The 24135-nt window shown below is 37.7% G+C and overlaps 1 protein-coding gene across 5 annotated transcripts in view; it reads right to left on the bottom strand.

Moving 5' to 3' along the window:
- The window catches only part of UTRN (utrophin), a 509169-nt gene that overhangs the window by 244364 nt on the left and 240670 nt on the right, over positions 1 to 24135 (bottom strand). For all 5 annotated transcript variants that reach the window (XM_058534226.1, XM_058534222.1, XM_058534221.1 and 2 more), the window contains 3 exons: positions 23633 to 23838; positions 21282 to 21436; positions 3312 to 3501 (listed from right to left, as the gene is read on the bottom strand). In XM_058534226.1, coding sequence (XP_058390209.1) covers positions 3312 to 3501; positions 21282 to 21436; positions 23633 to 23838 — 551 coding nt within the window. The remainder of the gene's footprint in view (positions 1 to 3311; positions 3502 to 21281; positions 21437 to 23632; positions 23839 to 24135) is intronic.

Raw genomic sequence — 24135 nt, 5'->3', positions numbered from 1 at the left:
TAGTGACCAACTGCATACCAGGCAACTTCTTCTGGATGTTACTCAAATGCCTCTTTCCAACAGTCAAATGGATTTACCATCTCATCACACTCCCCACTCACTTGCACTGCTGCCCTGACATCTTCTTTTCCTATATTCCCAATCTCAGGCTCTAATACCACCTTGCAAGCTTCTTTGTCTCTACTCCTTCCCCCTTCCTTAGTCCACCCATACTATCAAGTCTACTCCCCCTGCCGTGGCCTCATTTCTGGTCGTTATCACCTCCAACCAGATGGCTACAAGAGTTACCTAACAGACTGCTCTGCTGTCAGTCTTGTCCAGTTCAAATCCATTCTTCATAATTCCAACAGCTAGATTCTTAAAAAATACAAATCCCACTGCATCACTCTCTTGCTTAATATCCTTTACTGACTTCCCATTGCCACCAGGTTAAAACATAAAATACTTAGCGAGTCATACAAGACCCTCCACGATCTGGAGCACTCAGCAATCCAGAAGCTTCTCCCTCCTGTAAGTCTTCTAAGGATTGGGTTTTCTCTTGCTAATAGTCCTCTGCTGAGGAGTAAAACTTCACTACCTTGCAGCAGGGCAATGCAACATAAATACATATATCCAAGTGATCATCCATCCTTAACAGAAATGGCATATATCATAGCAGACTCTCAGAAATTAATCTTCATCTTCCATTGTGCTTCCAAACTACCCTTTATCAAAATTTACCCAAAATTCACCTTAAACTGAATATGAAATAAAATTCTTCTTCTTCATAAACCATAACTCTGCATCCAATTGTCATAACACATAAAGTACAACCAGTGAGTATGTTGTGCAAGCAATTCTACATACACCCCATGTGCACAGAGCACACATATGCCAAGGTCTTTATTCCATCTTTCATGGTGCACTCATAAACTGCCCACCACCGTCTCCAAACAGGCCCCCAGAAAATCTATTTTATGATTTCAGTTGCTTTTGTATATTCATTTTCCTCAACATCTTTCCATTTCCAAACAAGTTTTCATTTTAACTATCTGTTCACTCACACAAAAGGAGAGTCATTAATACAAAAGCCCATAGGAAAATTAAAATTCTCTTGCCTCAGAAATAACTCAGCAAAACGCACTAGGTCTCTTACAATCATCAATCTATAAGGTACCAAAAATAAAGCCATGGAATTGTTTTTTAATAAAATGGAGAGAATGTTTTAAAATTAACAACATTTAATAAAGGAGAAAAGGAATGAAAAATGATGCAAATTACCACAATGTGAAACATCCTAAACATAAGCAAATAAACACAGAGATTTTAATAAGTTCTTAATAAATGCCCTCTTTAATACTTTCTATAAGCCAAAACAGACTATTTTAGTATTACTAAATTATTTTTGAGAAGCATTTGCTATACATGTTATAATGCATTTTAGTATTTTTAGTCAGCCACCTTTCTTTCTTAATGCTGGTTGCCATAAGACAAGTAATCTTGTGCTCAGCTATTTTTATTTAGAAAGATTTTAAACATCTCTATTTACATTTATTTCCACAGTCTGAATATTCATTAAATATTGAGATGAGTTTGGCTATGGTAAGAATACATCCCGAGATGAAATGCATCAGAAGACATTACTAAACTCTAAAAAAGGTCTGTGTTTTCCTGGCGCTCATCATCAAGGTTCATTTCAAGCCTCCTCTGCTCATTGTCTATAAGCCGTTACCTACTCAACAGCATAGCCTATGTATCTTTTGAGTTTAACAACATCATATAAATTAAGTATCTGTGAGCATTTATAGGTCAGGCTTATAGTTGTTTAGGTCACAAAAAATAATATATTCTAGCATCCATCCACATTTAGAGCCCTCTATAACTCCCTAAAAATGAGATGATAGATAAATATTTTATCAGTTAGCATTTATGATGACCTGATGGGATTCTAGAGGGTGAGATCAAAAAACATATTTAACTTCAATACTTGCCTGGTCACTCTCATTACCAAATCACAAGTGTATTATGCAATGAATAAGAAATAAGAGGTAATATAAGTAAACACAGATTTTTGTTAAATTAATCTTGAGAATTCAACCGTAACACATCCTACTAGTTTTTATGCAAGGGAACAAGTTATAAATACATCTTTTCCAAAAAGGTCCTTTTAAAAAAAAATTTATAACTTTTTAACGAAAACCATTTCAAACAAAGAAAATTTGTAGGAATAAGAATAGTTCCAAAAAAGCTTCTGTACCCTTTATCCAGATCCAGATATTTGCGTAAATATTTGCGTAAATATCGGATATTTGTTAACATTTTGAAGTTTCAAGGGAAAAAGCATTCCTAAGAAAGGATTCAAAAAAGGTCATCATACTGAATTTCACAATGGCGAAGTTAGACTCCAAGGGTCCCGAGGTTGGTATTTACTTAGAATCAGCACACAGAGCATTGCGTAGACAACAATACGGAAGAATGTAATCTCTGCCTTTGAAGGACCATGTGATTAACTGGGAGAGGAGGAGACACCCATCAGGTGTCACTGGATCATGAGTTCACAAGCACATCAGAAATAAGAACTGTCAAATCATGCGAGAGTGACATGGTATAAAGAAGTGAGCAGATGTAAAACCGTAGTAGACTAGGAGACTTCTCCACTGAAATAAGTTTTAGACCAAGATCTAAGTGAGGAGGCCTGTGATTGGCCAGAGAAGGCCATTCTACACAAAGAAGATGGGAAATCCAAAGACATTGAGGCAGAAACTTAGGGGCAGAAAAAGGACTCAGACATGCTTCATAAGATCCTTCACTAACTTTTTTAAAGGAAAGATGCTGTATTCTCGCATTTTGTGTAGAAGAAAAACTTGAGTCTCAGACTTTATGAGCAATCATAGCTATCAAGATAAAGACATAAAAGTATACCTTCAAGCCTAATGTTCCTAGTTGTAAACTAAGCCACAGAGCTTTGCAGCTTTTATATTAAATATTTATAATAAATAGAGGAAGAAATAACTTCATATTAAGAGGAAATGTTCTTATAATTTAGGATTCAATAAGGCTAACTGTAATAGGGCTTAAAATGACAGAAAACAGAAGAGCTATGAGCCTATAAGTCTAAGTAAACAATTATTACTTCCATAAAACAAGGTGTGTTTCCTCTATTAAGTAAAAGTATTTTACAGATCTTATTTGCAGAAACCACTTATTCACAGGGGTGCAAGGACTTCATAACACAATAAGGTGACAATCTCCCTGTGTAACGGTAATAAATTTACATGCAGATGGATCTAAAGCCAAAATAAAACACTGGTTGCAGTTTCCCGTGCACTTGCCTGCATCTGCTGTGTGAGTTCCCTGGCCAAGACGGTGTCCTGAAGAGCATCCTCCCGCTGCGAGGCGTCCGCCAGCACGTTGACTGTGGTTTCTGCTTCTTGTATCCACTTGAGGAAGTTCTCCAGATCCCGGCGAGAGGCCTGCACTGTCCTCAGCTCAGCCTCCAAGGCACTCTGTCTGTCAGTAATGCTGCGAGTGACAATAGGACAGGGATATCCCCATTACTTAGATTGTGACAGTGCACGTCATGCCCACCCTACAGAAGAAACGAACACACAGCCTCAAAGGAACCGTTATTTATTTAAGTACCTAACTTAACTGGGAGATTTATCTGTATGTGTGTCTTGAATAATCCTCCATGGGAGGACGAATGTGAATTGTGAGAAGACAGGGAGAGAGACATAAATATTAACAAAATGCCATCCATATCATAAAATAATTATGACTACATTTTACAACTCATAATTATATATTGTTATTCCCCATACGTTTGTGTGTGTGTGTGTGTGAGGAAGACTAGCCTTGAGCTAACATCTGTTGTCAATCCTCCTCTTTTTGCTAAGGAAGATTAGCCCTGGGCTAACATCTGTGCCCATCTGCCTCCACTTTATATGGGAGGCTGCCACAGCATGGCTTGATAAGCGGTGCATAGGTCCGCGCCCAGGATCCAAACCTGTGAACCCACCAAAGCAAAGCGCGTGAACTTACCCAGTACACTACCAGATCGGCCCCTCCCCACACATTTTATTTCAATACTTTAGTCTAATGCCTGACACTCAAACAGCAATATCAATAAATATTCATACGAGTGACTAAATGAATTCTAGGAAGAAGTCAAATATAAAGAAATATTTAAGATAAAATAAAAATAATTTAAATGGCTTACTTTATATAGTTTTAAACAATTCAGATCAATACAAGTTCGTTCTTTAAGCTGATTTAATATTTTATTTGGAAGACATTGGAAAATCAAGCTTTTATAAACTCTCCATTAATCTACATCAAAATTAAATCGCAGAACTATCCTGGAGTTGCATGATTTAAGAGATATACACTTGTAAATTCAACCTTTAAAACTTTAAAACTATAAAACCTCAACATCCATAATAAGAAAACAATTTAATTTTAAAAATGGGTACTAAAATTTTCATTTCTAAGTATTTAAACCCAAAAGAACTGAAAATATATGTCCACACAAAACCTTGTACACAGATGTTTATAGCATCATTATTTATAATAATCAAATAGTAGAATCAACCCAAATGTCCATCAGTTGAGAGAAGAATTGATAAACAAAATGTAGTATACCCATACATGAAATATTATTCGACCCTAAAAAGGAATGAAGTACTGATACATGCTACAACATGGAGGAACCTTGAAAATATTACGCCAAGTGAAAGAAGCCAGACACAAAAGGCCACATGTTGATTCCATTTATATAAAATATTCAAAAGAGGTAAATCCATAGAAAGAAAGTAGATTAGTTGTTGCCTAGGATTGGAGTAGAAGGCAATGTGAACTGACTGCTAATGGGTATTGGGCTTCTTTTGGGGTGATAACATGTTCTAAAATTAAGAGTATGGCTGGTTGCACAACATGGTGAATATATTAAAAACCACTGAGTTGTACACTTTAAAAGGGTGAATTTCATGATATATGGACTATATCACAATTAAAAAAATTAGCCCATGTAATACAATCTCATATATATATTTTCTATCTGTCCATCCACTCATCCATCCATTCATCATCCATCCATCCATCTGACCTTCTATCTGTATATACAGAAAAAGGTAGAAATTTCTGGAATGTTAATTTAATATTAAAAGTTATTTCTGGGTGCTGGGTAAGGTAATTTATTTTTCTATTTGTACTTTTCTGCATTCTTGGAATTTATAATGAACAAGTATCTTTTTTACACATCAATAAACGGATTCTTTAAACAAATGGCCAGAAGATTTAAACAGATACATCATCATAGAAGATATATGGATGGCAAATAGGCACATGAAAAGATGCTCAGCATCATTAATCACCAGAGAAACATAATTCAAATCACAAGGAGATATCACTACATAATAGAATGGCTGTAAGAAAATGACTATGCCAAGTGCAGTGATAATGTAGGGTAACCTCATTCACACATTCCAAGTAGGAGTGTAAAATGGCACAGCCATTTGAAAAACCGTTTGGCAGTTTTTTATAAAGTTAACCATGCACTTAAGATATAATCCAGCAATCCTACTCCTAAGTATTTACCCAAGAGAAATGAAAACCCATGCCCACACAAAACCCATATGCAAATGTTAACAGCAGCTTTATTCATAATAGAAAAAAACTGTTAATAACCCAAATGTCATCATTTGGTAAACAGATAAACTGTGGTACAGGCATACAATGGAATACTACTCGGCAATAAAAATAAACAAACTGATAGATGCAACAACATGGATGGAATCTCAAACACATTCTGCTAAGTGAAAGAAGCCAGACACAATAGCTATGTGCTATGATTCCATTTACATGACCCTCTGAAATGTCATTAACCTCCTCTTACTAAAAAACCTCTAATAGCGTTGCGCTGCCTACAGAACAAATCCAAATTGCTTCACCTGGAACTCAACGTCCTCCATAACCTATCACTAATCTATTTTTCCAGCCTGACCCCCTAGTTCTCTCCAATACTCTGTTCAGGTGAAAGCGGTATGCACCTTTTTCTCTAGAATATTCTTAATACTGCGTCCACACAAAAAGTTTATATCCACATATAAATGACCGTCGGACCATCTCCACTTATCAAAATCCTACCAATCCTTTGAGGGTTAGGGACTATATCCTTCAGAACATCCCAACCCAGTTAGGTTTCTTTGCTCTGAGTTCATAAAAGGTCAGAGCTCCTCGTTATACAGAAATTAATCACACGTATCCTGGAAAAGCCCTTCGATTATGATCTTATTGCACTCTTAAATTTTACTTTAACTGTATCACAGAGATTTCTTGTCTGTCCATCTATTCTGTGAATTCGCTGCGGCCAGAAGCAGTCTTTTATAGCTCCCTATTTCTCAGAGTCCTTATGACAGTATTATAATAAGTATTTATAGAATAATGACAACCTATTTATAATATGCTTTTTTTTTCTTTTTTTTTGTTTGGTGAGGAAGATCAGCCCTGAGCTAACATCCATGCCAATCCTCCTCTTTTTGCTGAGGAAGACCGGCCCTGTGCTAACATCTATTGCCAATCCTCCTCCTTTACTTCCCCTTTTCCCCCCAAAGCCCCAGTAGATAGTTGTATGTCATAGCTGCACATCCCTCTAGTTGCTGTATGTGGGACGTGGCCTCAGCATGGCCAGAGAAGCGGTGCGTCAGTAGGTGCACGCCCGGGATCCGAACCTGGGCCGCCAGCATCGGAGCGCGTGCACTTAACCGCTAAGCCACAGGGCCGGCCTCTACAATATGCCTTTAAAAGTACCTCCCAAACACCATTTTTCAAGGATATACAGAGAGATGTCCTTCACAAAAGTCAGTTTGTAAATCAAGAAAGAAGATATGAGAGGCATAAAAACAAGAGATCCAACACAGGGGGAAGCAAGCAGGCTCTCATGCTAATGGTGAAAGGAGATCTCAGAAAAGAGGGGGATGAATCCAAACTGCATCAGATGAGGGCTGTCATCACCATTTCAATTGCTGTGTTTCTTGTTTTAACTTGACAAAAGTAACCAAAGATACGCTGTGACAAAACAAGGAAATAACCCAAAAGAAGACACAAAAAAACCTGTGAGATCTAGGAAATAGGGATGCTAAACTAGGAGGAAAGCACAGAAAATCCCCATGATTATTGCTGTGCAGTAGGCCTAGAAAGCATGTCTCCAGAAGAGATGTCTCCAAGAAAAAATATGAGAAGTGACAGACTGCTTAATGTGATTGATTTTGTGGGAAATTATACTGTCAGGCCATTGGAAAATGTGGGAAGAATTAGTAATAGGTGCAAAGAAACCCAAGCAAATAAAAGCAAGGCAATTATTAATTTCAGGTAAAACAAACAGAGAGGAAGCAAAATTGTAGTAAACTTCAGTGCTTGGCTGTTAATGATGTTTAGACAGGCATAATAATGTCAACACTGAATGTCTGCTTATCTAAAAATCCATTGATGCGATGGTACAGCCACTGTGGAAAACAGTACGGCAATTTCAAAAATTACAAATAGAATTAACATACCGTGCAGCAATTCCACTTCTGGGTATATAACCAAAAGAATTGAAAGCAAGGTCTTGAAGAGATATTTGTGCACCCATATTCATAGCAGCATCATTCACAACAGCTAAAACGTGGAAGCAACCCAAATGCCCATCAACGGATGAATGGATGAACACAATGTCTATGTATATACATACAATAGAATATTATTCAGCCTTAAAAAGGAAGGAAATTCTGCACTATGCTACAACATGGATGAACCTTGAGCACATTATGCGAAGTGAAATAAGCCAGTCATAAAAACACAAATACTGTATGATTTCACTTATGTGAAGTACTTAGAGTAGTGAAATTCATAAACACAGAAAGGAGAATGGTCGTTTCCAGGGGCTGGGGTGAGGGGAGAGTGGGGAGTTAGTGCTAATGGGTATAGAGTTTTCGTTCTACAAGACGAAAAGACTTATGGGGATGGATGGTGGTGATGGTTGCACAATATGAATATATTTAATATCACCGAACTGTATACTTAAAAATGGTTCAGATGGTAGATTTTATGTTATGTGTATTTTACCACGATTAAAAAAAGTGGAAAAAAAATTCAGTGATGAAGAAGGGAAGAGAATGGTGGCATAAGAAAGCCATATCCTATATATTTACCAGAAGAGGATGTCAATAGACAATGTCTAATATTGATAAATTGGAAGATAATGATATACTCATTCTATTTAGAATATGGAAATGTATAAACGACATAGGAGAAGCTAAAAAAAGAGAAAGGAGTTGCCCTTAGACAGAGAGATTGTGATGAACAGTAAGAGAACCACTATATTTTGTTATAAATCTTTTAGCACATTTAAATTTTTTTGTAATCATTTGCATATATTTCTTTAATTTTTAAAATTTAGAAGTTACTCATCAGAATTTGGGTGGTTGTTGGCAGTGGTGTTTAATCGTCCACCTAACCTTGCCCATATTTTCAATTTTTAAAACATCAACAGAAAAAGTATTAAGAATAACCAAATAAAGACTGTGCCCAAAGGATACTAAAAAGCAGAAACTTAGAATACACACATGCAATTAATCGACCATGAATAGGCAATTCCTATTTTAAGAACACAGACAAAATTAGTAACTATAGAATTTGGTAAAGTCAAATACTTTCATTTTACATGACTAGTATCCTTTATTTTTAAGAATATTCATATGTATATAATAAGTTATGCGGCAAACAGCTAATGTCAAAACAGGTTATTATGGATTAGCTGTATTGAAGCCAAAAAATGCCCAGACTAGGGAAAAGGATGCAAATATCTGAGAAGCCTACGAGTGAACTCAGGGAATTCTCTATACACGAGAGACATTTACATACCCAACAAGCATAAAGGACCAGGCGAGCAGGGGAGGTGGAAACCCTAAAGTGATGCTTCAAAGCAAAAATGAGCTAAGAGGATCATGAGAACTTGGCCTTAGACAGTATTGGGTCCACCGAGCTGGGTAATTACCAGCAGCACACTTTGGTGACCAGTGGAACATTCTGAATCCAGAAACTAGGGCATTTACTGTAAAACTGTCAAATTATCTAGTGGTCATCAGTGGGAAAAGAGATTCTGCTTAAAAATATTCCCTTTGTAGGAAACTGCTGAAAAACAACTTTCGGATGATGTAAGAGATGGTTACTTTGTTGGTTATGAAAGCCAAAGAATACAGGTTTTGGATCAAGGCAGACGAGGTTCTACCACTACTAGCTGTGAAAGCTCGGGCAGCTGCCTATCTCCTCAAGCATCATTTTCATCATCCCTAAACTCCGATTGGCACACAAGGTTCTCCATGGTCTGAGTCTTGCTTACCTTCCAAGAATCAACTCATCACTCCAAGCCTTATGATTTACCTACAAAAATGAACCAATTACTAATCCTCAAAGTGGTCACTGTTTCTGTCACATCCAGAGCTTTACTTAAATATCCTTTCTCTCTCCCTACCCTCACTAATCTTCCCCTTCCCACCTAGTTTATTTCTACTTACCCTCTAGAACTTGGTGCAGACACCTTCCAAACCTATGGTACCTCATCCCAGAGCATCCCATGATTTCCCTTACTGTGGCTATTCCCGTGCCATCACTGCTGAAACAAATCATCACAAACTTAGTGGCTTAAAGCAACATAAGTTTGTTATCTCACAGTTTTGTAGGTTAGTTTCTGACACAGGGCTTACTGGACTAAAATCAAGTTGTCAGCAGGGGTGCATTCCTTTGTGGAAGCTCTAGGGGCGAATCATATCCTTGCCTTTTCCAGCTTCTAGAGGCCGCCCACATTCCTTGGCTTGTGGTCCCTTCATCCATCTTCAAAGCCAGAAGTAGTGGGTTGAATCCCCACATCACATTTCTCTGACCCACTCTTCTGCCTCCCCCCTCCATTTTTAAGGTCACCTATGATAGAATCAGGCCCACTCAGATGATTCAAGACTGTCTCCCCATCTTTGGGGACCATTACTCTGCCCACCTCATTGTATTTCCAATCATGACCAAAAGTGACTGTTTTCTTGTCTGTTTAAAGCTTCTGAATCATCAGTGAGCCTGGCAGCCCCAGGGCCTACACAAAGCAGCAACTCAACAAGTATCTATTAAATAAACTAATACAAAAATAGGAATAACATCTCCCTTCCTGCAATATTTTAAGGAGAAAATGAGATATACACACATAATTGTATCAAGACATAGTAAATACTCAATAAATAATATTTTCCCTAACCTTGTCTGTGAATTCAGTAAAATACTAGGAAATTAATGTTGCTTATAGCATGCCAATGTGCAATTTACTAATAAATGTCCTGGGGAATTTTTTAAATTCACATATATCTGGTGTCAGATTTTTTACCATAAATATAATCAACTACTAAAAATAATGAACACACTGAAAACTAAACTCTATTTATAGCAGTCCAAATTGTCTTCATATTATAACAAATACACATTTTAAAATTTTATAATCATAGTGTATATATATTAATGTGTAGTCTGATTTTCGAAATTAATATAATTTCGCATGAAATTTTGAATAGAATATAGCTCAAAGGTATCAGTTCTCCACACCACCCATTTTAGTCTTTTTTAAGTTAGATTCAGTGCTAGAGTATGGTATAGTGGATACTACAAGAATCTTCCATCCATTTTCAAAGAATTTCACATGATTTATCACACTACTATAAGGCGACAAATAATTGCTAAAATGAAAAGGCTCAGGAATGTGTATTCACACTTATTACACAGGCTAATAAATTACCTTTAATGCCATGCGTGCACTGCTCTCAGAAGAAAACAACCTAATTCTACCACCTCTGCCATTGACTAGTTATATGGCTTGATGTAAATCATTTAGAATCTCCAATTTTTTTTCCATCCTTAAAAGGAGTTGCTTGGACTAGGTCAGTAGAGAACCCATTTCAGAATCTCCAGAGGTCCTTTTAAAACTTCGTAATTCATCAACAGAGATGATAAAACCTGCTAGAAGAGTTCCTCCATTCTCGCCCCCATCCCTAGCTTCAGATTTGGCTTCATTAAGAACCACTGCATGTAAATGAAATGTTACTGATGGGAATAGATGAGCGGTGGGCAGATCGCACAAGAGTTGGGAAGCATTAATGTGGAAGACTCCTTAGATCACATGTAGTACTGAACTTACATTAGTCACGATTCTCAATGCAGAGTTTATATCGGGTAGTCCTGATTGCTCATTTCAAGAAAGATCAGAACAGAGCTAGAGGAAGTTCTGAGAAATGTAACAAGAGAATATAGACGAAAAAATTATAGAAAAAAATGATTTCAGTTTTAGGAAATTGTGGCTACTAGACAAAGGCAGAGAAGATTTTTTAAAAATCGTTTTAAACCCATAAATCATAAAGAATAAGGATAGGCTTAAAATCTAAAAGGTACATCTGAAGTTTAGAAGGGTAACTGCAGCAGAAATAGACATAAAAATTCTTACTTAAAACAGAAGTAGCAGACTACAGAATTCTTTAGTGCAAGAAACGGTGCAGACTGAAAATATAAATAGCTTCTCATAAAAGATTTAAGGAACATGGGTGACAGATTTATAATAGTTTATATTAAAGGGAACTGGGATTTTTAAAATGTAAACTCAGCTTTTAAAGAGATTTCTGGTATAAAAGCAACTGTGACATGCTACAAATAGCTTATAGTTATTTTACAGCATAACAAAACATGGCCACCCACATAACTGATTTTTTAAAATGTTATTTTAAAGATGTTAAATAATACTTGCTTTTTAAGCTATAAGATATATTGTTCAATAAAATGCACATGTGCTTATAATTGGTCAAAAGAGTGTTTGAACACAAATAGATATACATGTCTTTTTTTTTTTAATTCACCGGAAAAGAGCATCTTAAGAAACTCACAGAAACATGTTGCTAAATTTCAGTAGACTTAAAAGGTGACCTTTACAGTTACATGAAATTTAAATATATTTATCTCTTCTACAGTGGAAAATAGTAGCATTAGTAGTTTGAGGGGCATGTAGAAAATTTAAAATGAAACAATTCTTCAAGCTTTTTTAATGGGTATCTTCACAAGGTAATTGTGTTCTTTGGTAAATAAATAACATTTAGCTGGAAAATATATTAAAGCACGCTTTGAAGAAATGTAGTCGATCTAATAAAGAATTGGTCACTGCAGATATCCCTAATGATCTACGGTCTTTCACTCCATGGGACTTCAGGAGACTGTTCTGAGCTGCTAATGCCATGCCACTTGGGAAGCTCAAGAGAGGAACCCCCACCCCCACGTCCACCCCATTATTATTCAAGACCACAGAGCTATTTCCGTTAGAGGATTTATCTCACCACATCCTATTTCCCTTTTAGCTAAGTCACTACCTGACATTCAGTCTTCATTGGCCAACCAATATTGGACCAGAACTCTAATACTACTCTGCACCTTCCCCAATCTGCCCCAGTCCACCTTCAAAATTCTTCTTCCATTAAGCCCAGAAACCTATTCTATAGTTGGCAGACTCCTCAGATCAATCCCTTCACCTTGTCTTAAGTGAAACTGGTTTCCCTGGGGCCATCAATTCATCTGCGAACTTTTAATGAAGTTTTTCTCTTTTTTCTCTCAGACCCTATATGCCTCAGGATGAGGAGTTGGGGTAAGGGTCTTCCTCCTTGCTTCCCATGACTACTTCCAGGCCACTGTTCCATCTTCCAGGCAAAAGCCTACTCCTTGAAAGCACAAGACATGTATCCATTCTGTTCATATACTGACCTCCAGGTCCACGGTCTCTGCCTATAGTTATAAAGGTTTCTCACTCCCTCGACAAGTAAGTGGAGTCTGAAATCCAATTCAAGATCTGCTCGCCAAGCCATAGACTCCAGTGAGGGACTGCACCACCCAGGGAGAGGGTCACGTTAGACACCATTATGAACGAGAGACAATCCTGCTCTCCACTACCTTACGAATTCTTTCCTGTGCCCTGCTCCCTCTCTCTTTCCTCTGCACTCTTTCTGCTTGCTTCTGGGTGGAGCCACGTTGCTAAAGAACACTACCACAGGGCTATCTTCCCTTTCCATTTCCTATTATAAACCACAAACAGGCTCCCATCACCGCCCAGCAATACTATCAACATCTCCTAGGAAGCTCTCTGTCCCACCCACCAAGACTCAGATTTTACATCTGATCCTCTTCCTTCAAATCTCTCTCAGTCCCACCTCCAACCTCACTGACAGCATGCCCCATGGATCATAGAGAAAGCAGAAGTCACCGCACAGAGAATTGTTCATCTTCCCACCACTAAGGCACCAATCCATGTGCATCTGTACTCATCTTCTCATTTTCCTTCCTGCCATAGTGGAAAATGCATTCCAGCTCTTACCAACCTCAATTCTCCAGATCTCACCTTCTTGTCTACTCAAGGACTTCCTTTCCTCTTTCCTCTTTCTTTTTGTCCTCTATCTTGAATCAGTCTCTCCTCTATTGGGTCATCCCATGAGCATACACACATGCTTTCCCATGTCCTATTTTAAAGACAATCATTCACCTCTCTTTACTCTCCAACCCCTCCAGGTACTACCCAATCTCTCTGTCCCTCTTCACGACAAACTTCTCTAATGTTCTTTCCACAAATTGTTTCTACTTCTTCACCTTCATCTCCTTTTCTAGCTTCTAGCCCTATCACTCCCTTGAAACTGCTCTTTTCAAAATCACCAGAAATCTTCAAGCTGTGGAATCCCATGAATGGTGTTCCACGTCACCTCTTCTGATTTCTCAGCCTAATTCAACAGAGTGGATCATTCCCTCTTAGAAATATTCTCCTCTCTCCATTCTCTCTTAGAAATACTCTCTTCCCTCCACTTCTGAAGACCACAAATCCTAGATTGCCTTTCTACTTCACAGGAAGTTTTCTCTCATTCCCTTTTGTTGTCTTCTCTTTTTCCTCCATCAGCAAACTCTAGGCTCCATGGATTCAGTCAAGCACTCTCTTCTTTTCTCCATCTTTACTCTTTTCCAATCCCACAGATTTAACCCCCAATGTGAATACTGAGAAATCCTGAATTCATATCTGAGGCCCAGAATATTTGAGTTCCAGGTTCATACATCCTATTGCCTATGTGACCTATACACTTAGATAGCTAATAAGCATCTCAAACGAGCATCTCAAAATCCAATTCTTAGTTTTTCTCTCCCAAAATCCCCATAGCCTTTCCCAGTGAATGGTACAACCACCCATCCTTTTACAACATGCCATCTTTGATTGTTTTGGCTCCCTCAAACCACAGATCTAATCCATCAAAACATCTTTTCTACTTCCAAAGTACATCTCAAAGCCATCATCTTCTTTCTGCCATTGGTGGCACATAGTAGCCCAGGTACCACATTTCTAACCTGGACCACAACAATCACTTCCTTACTGGTCTTCCCAATTCTTCTCTTACACCCCTACAATTGATTCTCCACATAAGATCCAGACAGATTAAATTTAATATGTATAAATTAGACAGTGTCATTCTCTTGCTTAATAATTCCAATAGCTTTCCACTGTACTTATAATATCCAAACTCCTTCCCAGGTCTTACAAAGTTCAGCATGATCTGGCCTCTGCCTCTCTCTTCCCCCACATCTCTAGCCCATGCCCCTTATACTTCAACCTCTTTCCTGCCTCATGACTTTTACATTTGCTGTTCACTCTGGCATTTTTTTCAGATGGTTCCTTTTAACCTGTATCAGCACAGATACCACCTTCTAAGTTATGTTTTCCAAATTTACCCAAGCTAACTAAGTCCCTCTCTCATAGGACACCTCCTTAATTTCCTTTTCCACCAAAATAATCACCTATATGTGTTACTTTCTTATTTTACTACCTGGCTCTCTCTATGAAAGATAAGCACGCTGGGGGTAGGCACAGGGCATTGTTTATGGTTGAATCTTCAAGGCTGATCACAGAGCTTCACAAATAGGAGGCTAAATAAATGCACATTTAATTCATTAATTAGGAAAAAGGAACAAATGGAAGCAAAAACAAAGACTACGGGCACTGGTCCTTTCATTTGTTCGATATGGAGTTAAATGTACTGAGAAATACCTGCATACTTGAGCTGATACTTACAAAACGAAAATACTAACATTCTTACGCATGTTCCATGAAGACATTGTTGGTAAAAATTTTTTCAACAAGGCAATAAAGTAGTACCAGAAATATTAAAATAACATAGCAGAAGAGAAAAATACAGAAGAGTATACTTTTTACACTTTTCTTCTTGGCCAGTTTCCTTCCCAGCTCAGAAGGGAAAACTAAAAATGAAATGCTAGCAACGAAAATGAACGAAACAGGTTGAAAAAATCAAGGTGACTTTCAGGGAAAGAAATAGGCTTCTAAGAGGATAAATTGAAGTTGACTGACCCAAATCTCTGAAACTCATACTGGTGTCCAGGCTAGAAGAATAGGCTACCTATATTTTTCACCTAAGCCCATTGATTTGGAAGTGACAGCTGCTACAGCATTCATTCTAAGGGCACAAAAGTTGAGCTTGGTTGATTTCAGGCCATATGACACAATCCCAATACAAGTATCTCCTATCGATCACTGTTAAAAGGAATTGACCAAATCGAACAAGGGATAAATGCTAAAGAAGAATGCTTCATTTTTATTCATCTGTAGGGACCATAAACAATCACTAGTGAAAAAGTCATAACAGAATGAATGGAAGTTTCAAAGTATACAAAAAAAATTAGTGGGAAAGCAATCAAAGGTGAATTCAAATTTCTGGAACTTAATCTGTTTTCAAAATAGTAAAGGGCTCCACAAACTCAATCTTTAGTATACACAATATTTACATAACCCCTTGTACACAGTGTATATTCCACACGTCCAGCTGGCCATTACTAATAAGTTAATGAACATTAATTAGAAAGACAGTGTCATTTCAAAAGAAGAAAGTAGAGTTCCCCTTCACCAGATAAATCTGTATTCGTGGCTCTGATGTGAAATAATTATGTCTTTTTAAATACCACATCCTTTCTTTCCAGGATGGTTAGACGTCTGCTTAGGCAGAAAATGCTTAAAAGCAATGTAAATTCAGCAACTGTGGTATTTTACTAACTGCTGTGATCTGAACGTGTCTGTCCCCCCCAACGTCATGTTTAAGTCTTAATGCCCAATGTAATGCTATCAGGTGGTGGCTTTTAAATGATTAGGTCAAGAGGGCAGAGCCCTCATGAGTGAGATTAATGCCCTTATAAAAGAGGCCCCAGAGCACTCCCTCACCCCTTCCACCGTGTGAGGATACAATGACAGGCCAGAGACTTGGAAAAGGGTCCTCACCCAACCCTGCAGGCACCCTGATCTCAGACTTCCAGCCTCCAGAAGTGTAAGAAGTCAATTTCTATTGTTTATGAGCCACCCAGTCTGTGGTATTTTATTATAGCAGCCTGAAAGGATTAAGACACAAACCAAGAAAACTGCATCTCCTGAGAAGTTTCATCTAGTACTAAACATTTAGAATATCTATACTGTATTCAGTAAAACAGATAATCAACTATTTTATCATTTATATAAGTAGAGACTGTTCAGAATGACTATAAACAACAATTGAAAATGACTCAACTTTCTGCTAATTTAACCATAGACAATACTGTAAAACAGACTGAAGGGCAGTGGATTTACAAAAAAGACATAATATGCCAGAGCAGATGATGATAATTTGGGTAACCTTTTGTTGAGCACATACCATGTACGAAGAACTTTGAGACAGAATTTTTGATCCTCACAATAATCCTGCACGTTAGATACGTTCTCCACTTTAAAACCAAGGAAATGGAGACTCAGTGAGTTGAAATGACTTGCTCAAGGTTCACACAGATGGTAAGTGCATAAGTTTGTAATTTAATCAAGGATTAAAGATAACACAGCCAGCGTGCTTTCTGTTCTGCCTGTACAAACCAAGAAACGCCTTAAAATAGACAAGGCAAAATATGACTTCTGGGGGATAAGGGCAAAGAGATGACTGTATAGTAATTAATCATCTATAAGATATTCTTTATAGCATAAAGTTATATCGTCTCATTTCCTTTACAACATTTCAGCATAGATAACTGTATGTGTGTGCATATGTATGTATGCAAGTATGTGTGTGTTTATATACATATACACATCAGCACTCCAGGACTAAAACGTCATTTCAGGCATCCACGCTAAAAGTTACTATAAGCACATTTCAACTATCCCTATCTCAATTTGCACTAAAAAATTTGTGAAATGGCATTAAGAGACATAGGGAGGGGCCGGCCCCGTGGCTTAGCAGTTAAGTGTGCACGCTGCACTACTGGCGGCCCGGGTTCGGATCCCGGGCGCGCACTGACGCACCGCTTCTCTGGCCATGCTGGGGCCACGTCCCACATACAGCAACTAGAAGGATGTGCAGCTATGACATACAACTATCTACCGGGGCTTTGGGGAGAAACAGGAGGAGGATTGGCAATAGATGTGAGCTCAGGGCCGGTCTTCCTCAGCAAAAAAAAAAAAACAGAGAGACATAGGCAAAAAATTTTCACAGGTGAAAAGAGTAGTGGTCAAGATACATCAATGAGTTAAAAACGCTAGCGACAGTTCTGTTTACAGAATCCAAATTATCATGAGCCAGCGTGTTTCAGAGTTAAGAGTTTATTTATTTATTTTTGGTGAGGAAGATTGGACCTGAGCTGACATCCATGCCACTCCTCCTCTATGTTTTGTATGTGAGACGCTGCCACAGCATGGCTCGATGAGTAGTGGGTAGGTCCACGCCCGGGATCCGAACCCGTGAACCCCAGGCCGCCAAAGCGGAGCACGTGAACTTAACCACTGTGCCACAGGGCCAGCCCCCAGAATTAAGAATTTTTTGTATGTTAGAAAGCTATTATTATGAATGTATCTCTATAACATATTACCCCCAAGTAGGGTCTGAGGCAGCAAACACATTAATATTTCTGCAGCTAGGAACGAGGCTATGCACACTAAGCATGAGAAATAAGGGCCATAATAAATAGCCTCGTGTGAATTCAAAGCTTTCTGATATCAGAGCATATTGGATTTGGGCATTATAGATAAGGAATGGTGGACCTATAACTGTGAATGGCCAAATTACTTAGGCCAATTGCAATTCATACAAAACAGTTCCTTTGAAAGCCGACATGAAACTTCACACATTATGCCACAATAACAGTGTTCCCCGTGCAAGGATAATAACCCTTCACCCCTCCAGAATCTGGCTGACAATGATGTATATCAGAATACGGCTGGGAGATAAGAGAATAGCCCTGGGGTAAGGTCTCTCGGTGGCATTACAGCAGACAGAATGGCCACATCCCAAAGAGTGTTACATTTTTCATAGCAGAGGCCCCCATATCTTTAATCAGATCTGGTTTCTAAACTCAACACAGATAAGAAATCACAGATGAAATCACAGACAGATCCAAGAGGCAGGTACACAGAGTAGTCACCAGCAACAGCCGATGTTCTGATAGCAAAGGAGAAAAACAAAACCACTGTTAAGGAAGGTAAGAGCCGGAATGCACAGTTAAAAAGGCTTGGATTCCAATCCCAGCTCTGCCAGTATGAGCTGTGTGATCCTGGGCATCCCTTCACGTCTCTGCACTTCAGTTTATTCATCGACACAGCATGGATGAAGACACTGCCCGGTCTCCTCTGGTTGTTGTGCAGATTAAAGGAAATAATGCATGTGAAGAGCTTAGCACAGCGCCTGACAATGAGATGACACTCAATAAAATTTATACACTAAAAATAAAGCGCAAAATTCCACGGAGCATAACAGCCTGAATAAATTTACTACCAATTCTTCAGAACTCAGAGCATGGAGAGCATTATCATAGTTTAGCATAGGAAAATATCATCTTGAATATGGTATGTGACTTTGAACCTGTCACTGAACTTCTCTGAGCCTGAGAGCATTCAATTCGACTCTGCACTCCCCACAGAGAATTTGGTGCTTTGGAGGTGGGAGAGTTTGGGGAAAAAATTTACTCTTTTTATGTATAAAGTACAGAAAGAAATACACAGTATACCCATGATGTTAAAATGTCATGGGGGCAAGATCTAAACAAGCTCTTAAGAGGACTGATAATGAAAAAAACGTTGAGAAGCCCTGTTTTAGATGAACTATAAGGTCATGTCCAGCTCTTAAAGTTCCTTAATTCTATCTTCACAATGATAATGCCAAGAATTCAAAAAACATTTAATATAGGCTCATATACTTTGTTTAAGAAGGTAAGGAAAGATTTGTATGTTCTAGAAAGATCTCCAATTAGAATAATTAAAAATTTTAAATATCATTGTGTTTAAAAAAGATAATCTTCGCAGTATGTAGAAATCCTAGCTGTCACTCATGAAGGGATCTTGTGAGCCAGTTTTGTCGTATTTTTCCCTGCTTTACAGATAATAATATGCCTAAATCATGTCTAAATATTAATATGTTTATTTCCCCAAAAATGTAGAAAGAAAATAAAATAAGAACAACAACTTGTACCTATCATAAAATTGGGACACTGTGGTTGTCTTAGCTATGATAAATGACAGATCATCTTAGAATATAATTCATTTTTAATTGCCTCTTCCATCTAACCAAACTACTTCTGTAGGCTGTCTTAAAATATTTACAAAGTAAAAGCAAAAAAAAAAGAATTAGAGGTGCTAAATAAAGCAGGCCACACATTCCTAAGTGATCAATTTTTCTGGTATTGTTTACAACAAAAACAAAGACATAATTCTTATATATGGAATTTTTGGAAACACACCGATAAAGCATGTTTAGGGACTATCTCTCTTAGTATTAAAGCTAGGTTTTTTAACTGAGATATAACTGACATATAACATTGTATTAGTTTTAGGTGTACAACACAACGATTTCTCATTTGCATATATTGCGAAATGAATAGCACAATAAGTTTAGTTAACATCCATCACCACACATGGTTACAAATTTTTTTCTTGTGATGAGAAATTTTAGCAACTTTCAAATACACAATACAGTATTGTTAACTATAGTCACCATGCTGTACATTACATCCCCAGAATTTATTTATCTTCTAATTGGAAGTCGTACTTTAAAGTTGTCTTAAATTCACCCATCTTTCCTGCCTTAGTTTTGGGATCTTTACTATATCCAAATAACCTGTTATAAAAAAAAATGCTCGAAGGATCAGTATTATAGCTATATTCTGCTTTAACCACTTTGAAGTTTTGTATTTGCTACCCCAGTCTTATTTCCTCCAGAATCCTAAGTATATACAACAATACATTCATGGTCATAAACTGCCTCATAAATTTTTCCTTTGAGTTTTCTAAAAATCAACTTTACAGAGTCTAACTAAAAATGACATTCTAAAAACGTATAAAACACCTCCATGTCAAACTGTTATAAATGGTTGGCCATACTTTATTACCAGTAATATATATCATAAAGTGTTCTAATATTACTCATTTTATTCACTGCAAAATAAATGTGTTTTCATATCAAATTAGCTTTCAGGCAGTTGCATTTGAATATATAAAGATGTGTGTGAAACCATAATTTCATTTAGACACAGGCATTCCTAGTACTATGCAGAAGTAAACACTTTCTTACTGATGATGAATATAAATATGCAATCTTAAAGAGATGCTAACCACTGTTTATAGTTCCTCAAATCCTAGGTGTTCAAGTGACAGAAAAATCTCTCTTATAAACACATGTGCTATTTTAGACTGCTCTGAAGGTACTGATTAGACAGAGTAATGGAAAGAAAAGATAATAAATTAGTTGAAGCCCTAAATACACATGGTACATTTCAGAAGTCTAGAGTTGTACCATGTGTTCTCAGCCTCAATTGAGGACGACCTGGCCCAACGGCACACTATTTTAATTACCATTAGGGATCATATTACCCCAATGTATCTGTAAATACCTTAAGGGTTCCTTTCCATCAGAGCACCACAAGCCGTCCTCTGGGAAATGTCAAAAAGCATAAGAAAATCAGAACACAGAAAATAATCACTGGCATGGTTTAGACTTACTCAAGGAAAAACTCCATTGTAGAAATTCAAGTGGATAATGTATAAGTATACATTCTGTGTGATAATACTAACTCAGCCCAGTAAAAAAATAGAAAAAAAGAATAATACAATGTACTTCTAGTAGTCACAAGTTTGGTATGTTTCCATGACAAAGCCAAAGCAATCAAATTCTCAACTTGACAACATGCATTTACCAGCCAGGACTTAGCATTACCTCTGTTTTAGATTGATCCACGATGTTTTTAAGTACTCAGTGGTTTCTTTTACATTCCTCGTGTCATCACTACCATATTCCCCCAGCAGTTTCTGCAGGACATTATCGAATGCCATTACGACACCATCACCAGGACCCAGTTCTTGAAGCAATACCTAAGGTATAATTTCAAGTGTAATCGTTAGACTTCATCACTCAGTAACTAGTATTACCAAAACACTGGTCCTCCCAGCAGGTTTTAACATGTTTTAGATATAGATATCAAAAGAAGAAAACAAATTATGGGACAAACTCTTGTATGTAAGCTTAAACAAAAACAATTCTGGAAGTGAAAAGAATGTCTAAGAAAGTGATCAGGTACATGGCAGATGATATTAAAAGATTACTATCTGTTCCTCTTGGAGATATTTTACTTCCTCAAGCCATTTGTCTTTTTCATACTTTCTGCTATATGTCTGGTCCTTACAGGAACATGTATCGTATAGAGATGAACTTAAGAGTTCCTCTCTACATGCCTGGAGAAAGGGAGAGGGCTAACAATATGGAAGTCTTCTGTCCGCTGCCCCTGCATTAATTACCATATACGTTTACAAAGTCAGCTGTGTGGGTGCACAAACCAAGCAAGGTTTACTGAGAGTTGCTTGAACAGCTAAGCTGATGCTGAGTGTGTCCATAAGCATTGGTTCCTTGATACACTTCTCCCATCTCTGAGAGCCCCTGGATCAAGATACTCCCCATGAAATCTAAATGACAAACGAACGTTCCTACTCTTTTTGTAGCAACTGGCAGAAAAATCCACCCTAAAAGTTCAGAAGATAAGAACTATACTGTTGCAGAATTTTACTTTATTTATTTATTTTTTTAATACATATGTATGTTTATTTATTTATTTTTGTGAAGAAGATCAGCCCTGAGCTAACATCCAATGCCAATCTTCCTCTTTGTTTTTTTTTTGTTTTTTGTTTTTTTTTTTGCTGAGGAAGGTTGGCCCTGAGCTAACATCCATGCCCATCTTCCTCCACTTTATATGGGACGCTGCCACAGTATGGCTTTGACGAGCGATGCGTCAGTGCGCACCTGGGGTCCAAACCTGCGACCCTTGGGCCACTGAAGTGGAGCGCTCACACTTAACCGCTTGCACCACCGGGCCAGCGCCCATACTGTTGTTTAGAAAAGAATATTCTGAATATGATAATTGAAGCATGGATATCACTTTTTTTTTTCGAGGAAGATTGGCCCTGAGCTAACATCTGTTGCCAATCTTCCCCTTTTTTCCCTTTTTTCTCCCCAAAGCCCCAGTAGATAGTTGTATGTCATAGTTGTACATCCTTCTAGTTGTTCTATGTGGGATGCCGCCACAGCATGGCTTGATAAGCAGTGCGTGTCTGTGCCCAGGATCTGAATTGGCAAACCCCAGGCCGCTGAAGCAGAGCCCGTGAATTTATCCACTACGCCACCGGGCCGGCCCCTGGATATCACTTTTAATTGTATTCCTTTAGTTAAGTGTCCAGGGGCTTTGCTGATTATTACGTTTGGGTCATTTAGTAAAAACAATCAGCAGATATCATAAACAGAGAGCATGATTCAGGAAATCAGGACAGCTGGCCACTCGCTTTTTACATTGTAACCATGGAAAGTCCACATGTGTGAAGAATAAAAACATGCTCCCATGTTTTAGATTTTGTTTCCCATATATTCTTTACTATATTCTCCACAAATGTACACTTTCATCTTAAGCTATCTGAAGGGCAAGTAAATTTATGCCAAAATATAATAAGCATAACCCCCGATTCACGAATATTTTCTGATTGTAGAGAGAATTTAAAATAGCACTTTAAAAATACCATCAATGTTCAATATTATCAACTCTATAATCAAACTGATCATTAAAAAGGTACCTGCTCTGATGACACTGATACAACAGTTTGGCTATAAAGGTATTAAAAGAAACTAAACTTACTATTACCTGATTTGTTCACTATGGTAGCCCTCAAATGAAAGTCTCAGGAAATTTCATAAATAAAAATAACCTTCAGGGTAGACATGGAAGGGAACAAGAGGAGGGTTCCTGGGATCCTGAAAATGTTCTCTTTCTAGATGCTGGTTCACAGGTGTTCCATTTGCAAAGAGTCAGTGAGCTGTAACTCTAGGATACACGTACATTTCTATTTGTCATGCCTCCAGAAAGTTTTCAAAACCCTTCCTGGTCAAATTCCTTACATAAATTTCAACGTGTATCCATAGAACTTGGGAAAATATCATGACAAGGGTCCTAAAAATTACAGTTAACAATAGAACAAAAAGCACATCCAACAAATTGATAACACCAAAAAAAATCTAACGACTCTTACTTGATTATCAGAAATTTGTTTGATAAGTGGATCCCTTCGGGCTTGCTGAAGAATATAGAGTCGAGCCTCGTATTTCCTCATAAGTTCTTCGGTCTCCTCCCTGTGGTCATCCCACTGAAGACTGTCGATAATCATGTCCTCCAGCTGCTGCTGTCTCAACTCAACACCATGCTGAGTGCCGTCCCACTGGTTCTTGACCTTTTCCACTGGAGGAGGCATCATAAAAAAACAACCCCAGAAAGTAACTATCAGGAAAGGGAAAAAATGCCTGATACACAATTTTTCATAAATAACGTTATAAACAGAAAAGAGAAAGGAGGTAAGTTGGTACATTCATTCTAAAGAAATTTTAATACGTCTGCCTCATTGTACAGCTGATATATTTCTGAAACCATTCTTGAAGAAGGAATCTTGGATTAAACTCTATTTTAAATGCTCCTCCTCTCATTTTTAACATGGAGTTAAGAAAAGAGAGATGTAAGGACACAAACTTTTTTTTTTTT

Source organism: Diceros bicornis, chromosome 39 (assembly GCF_020826845.1).
Source record: "Diceros bicornis minor isolate mBicDic1 chromosome 39, mDicBic1.mat.cur, whole genome shotgun sequence".
NCBI lineage: Eukaryota > Metazoa > Chordata > Mammalia > Perissodactyla > Rhinocerotidae > Diceros > Diceros bicornis.
Note: the sequence above shows the minus strand (reverse complement) of the source record. Positions and strands in the feature narration are given on the sequence as shown.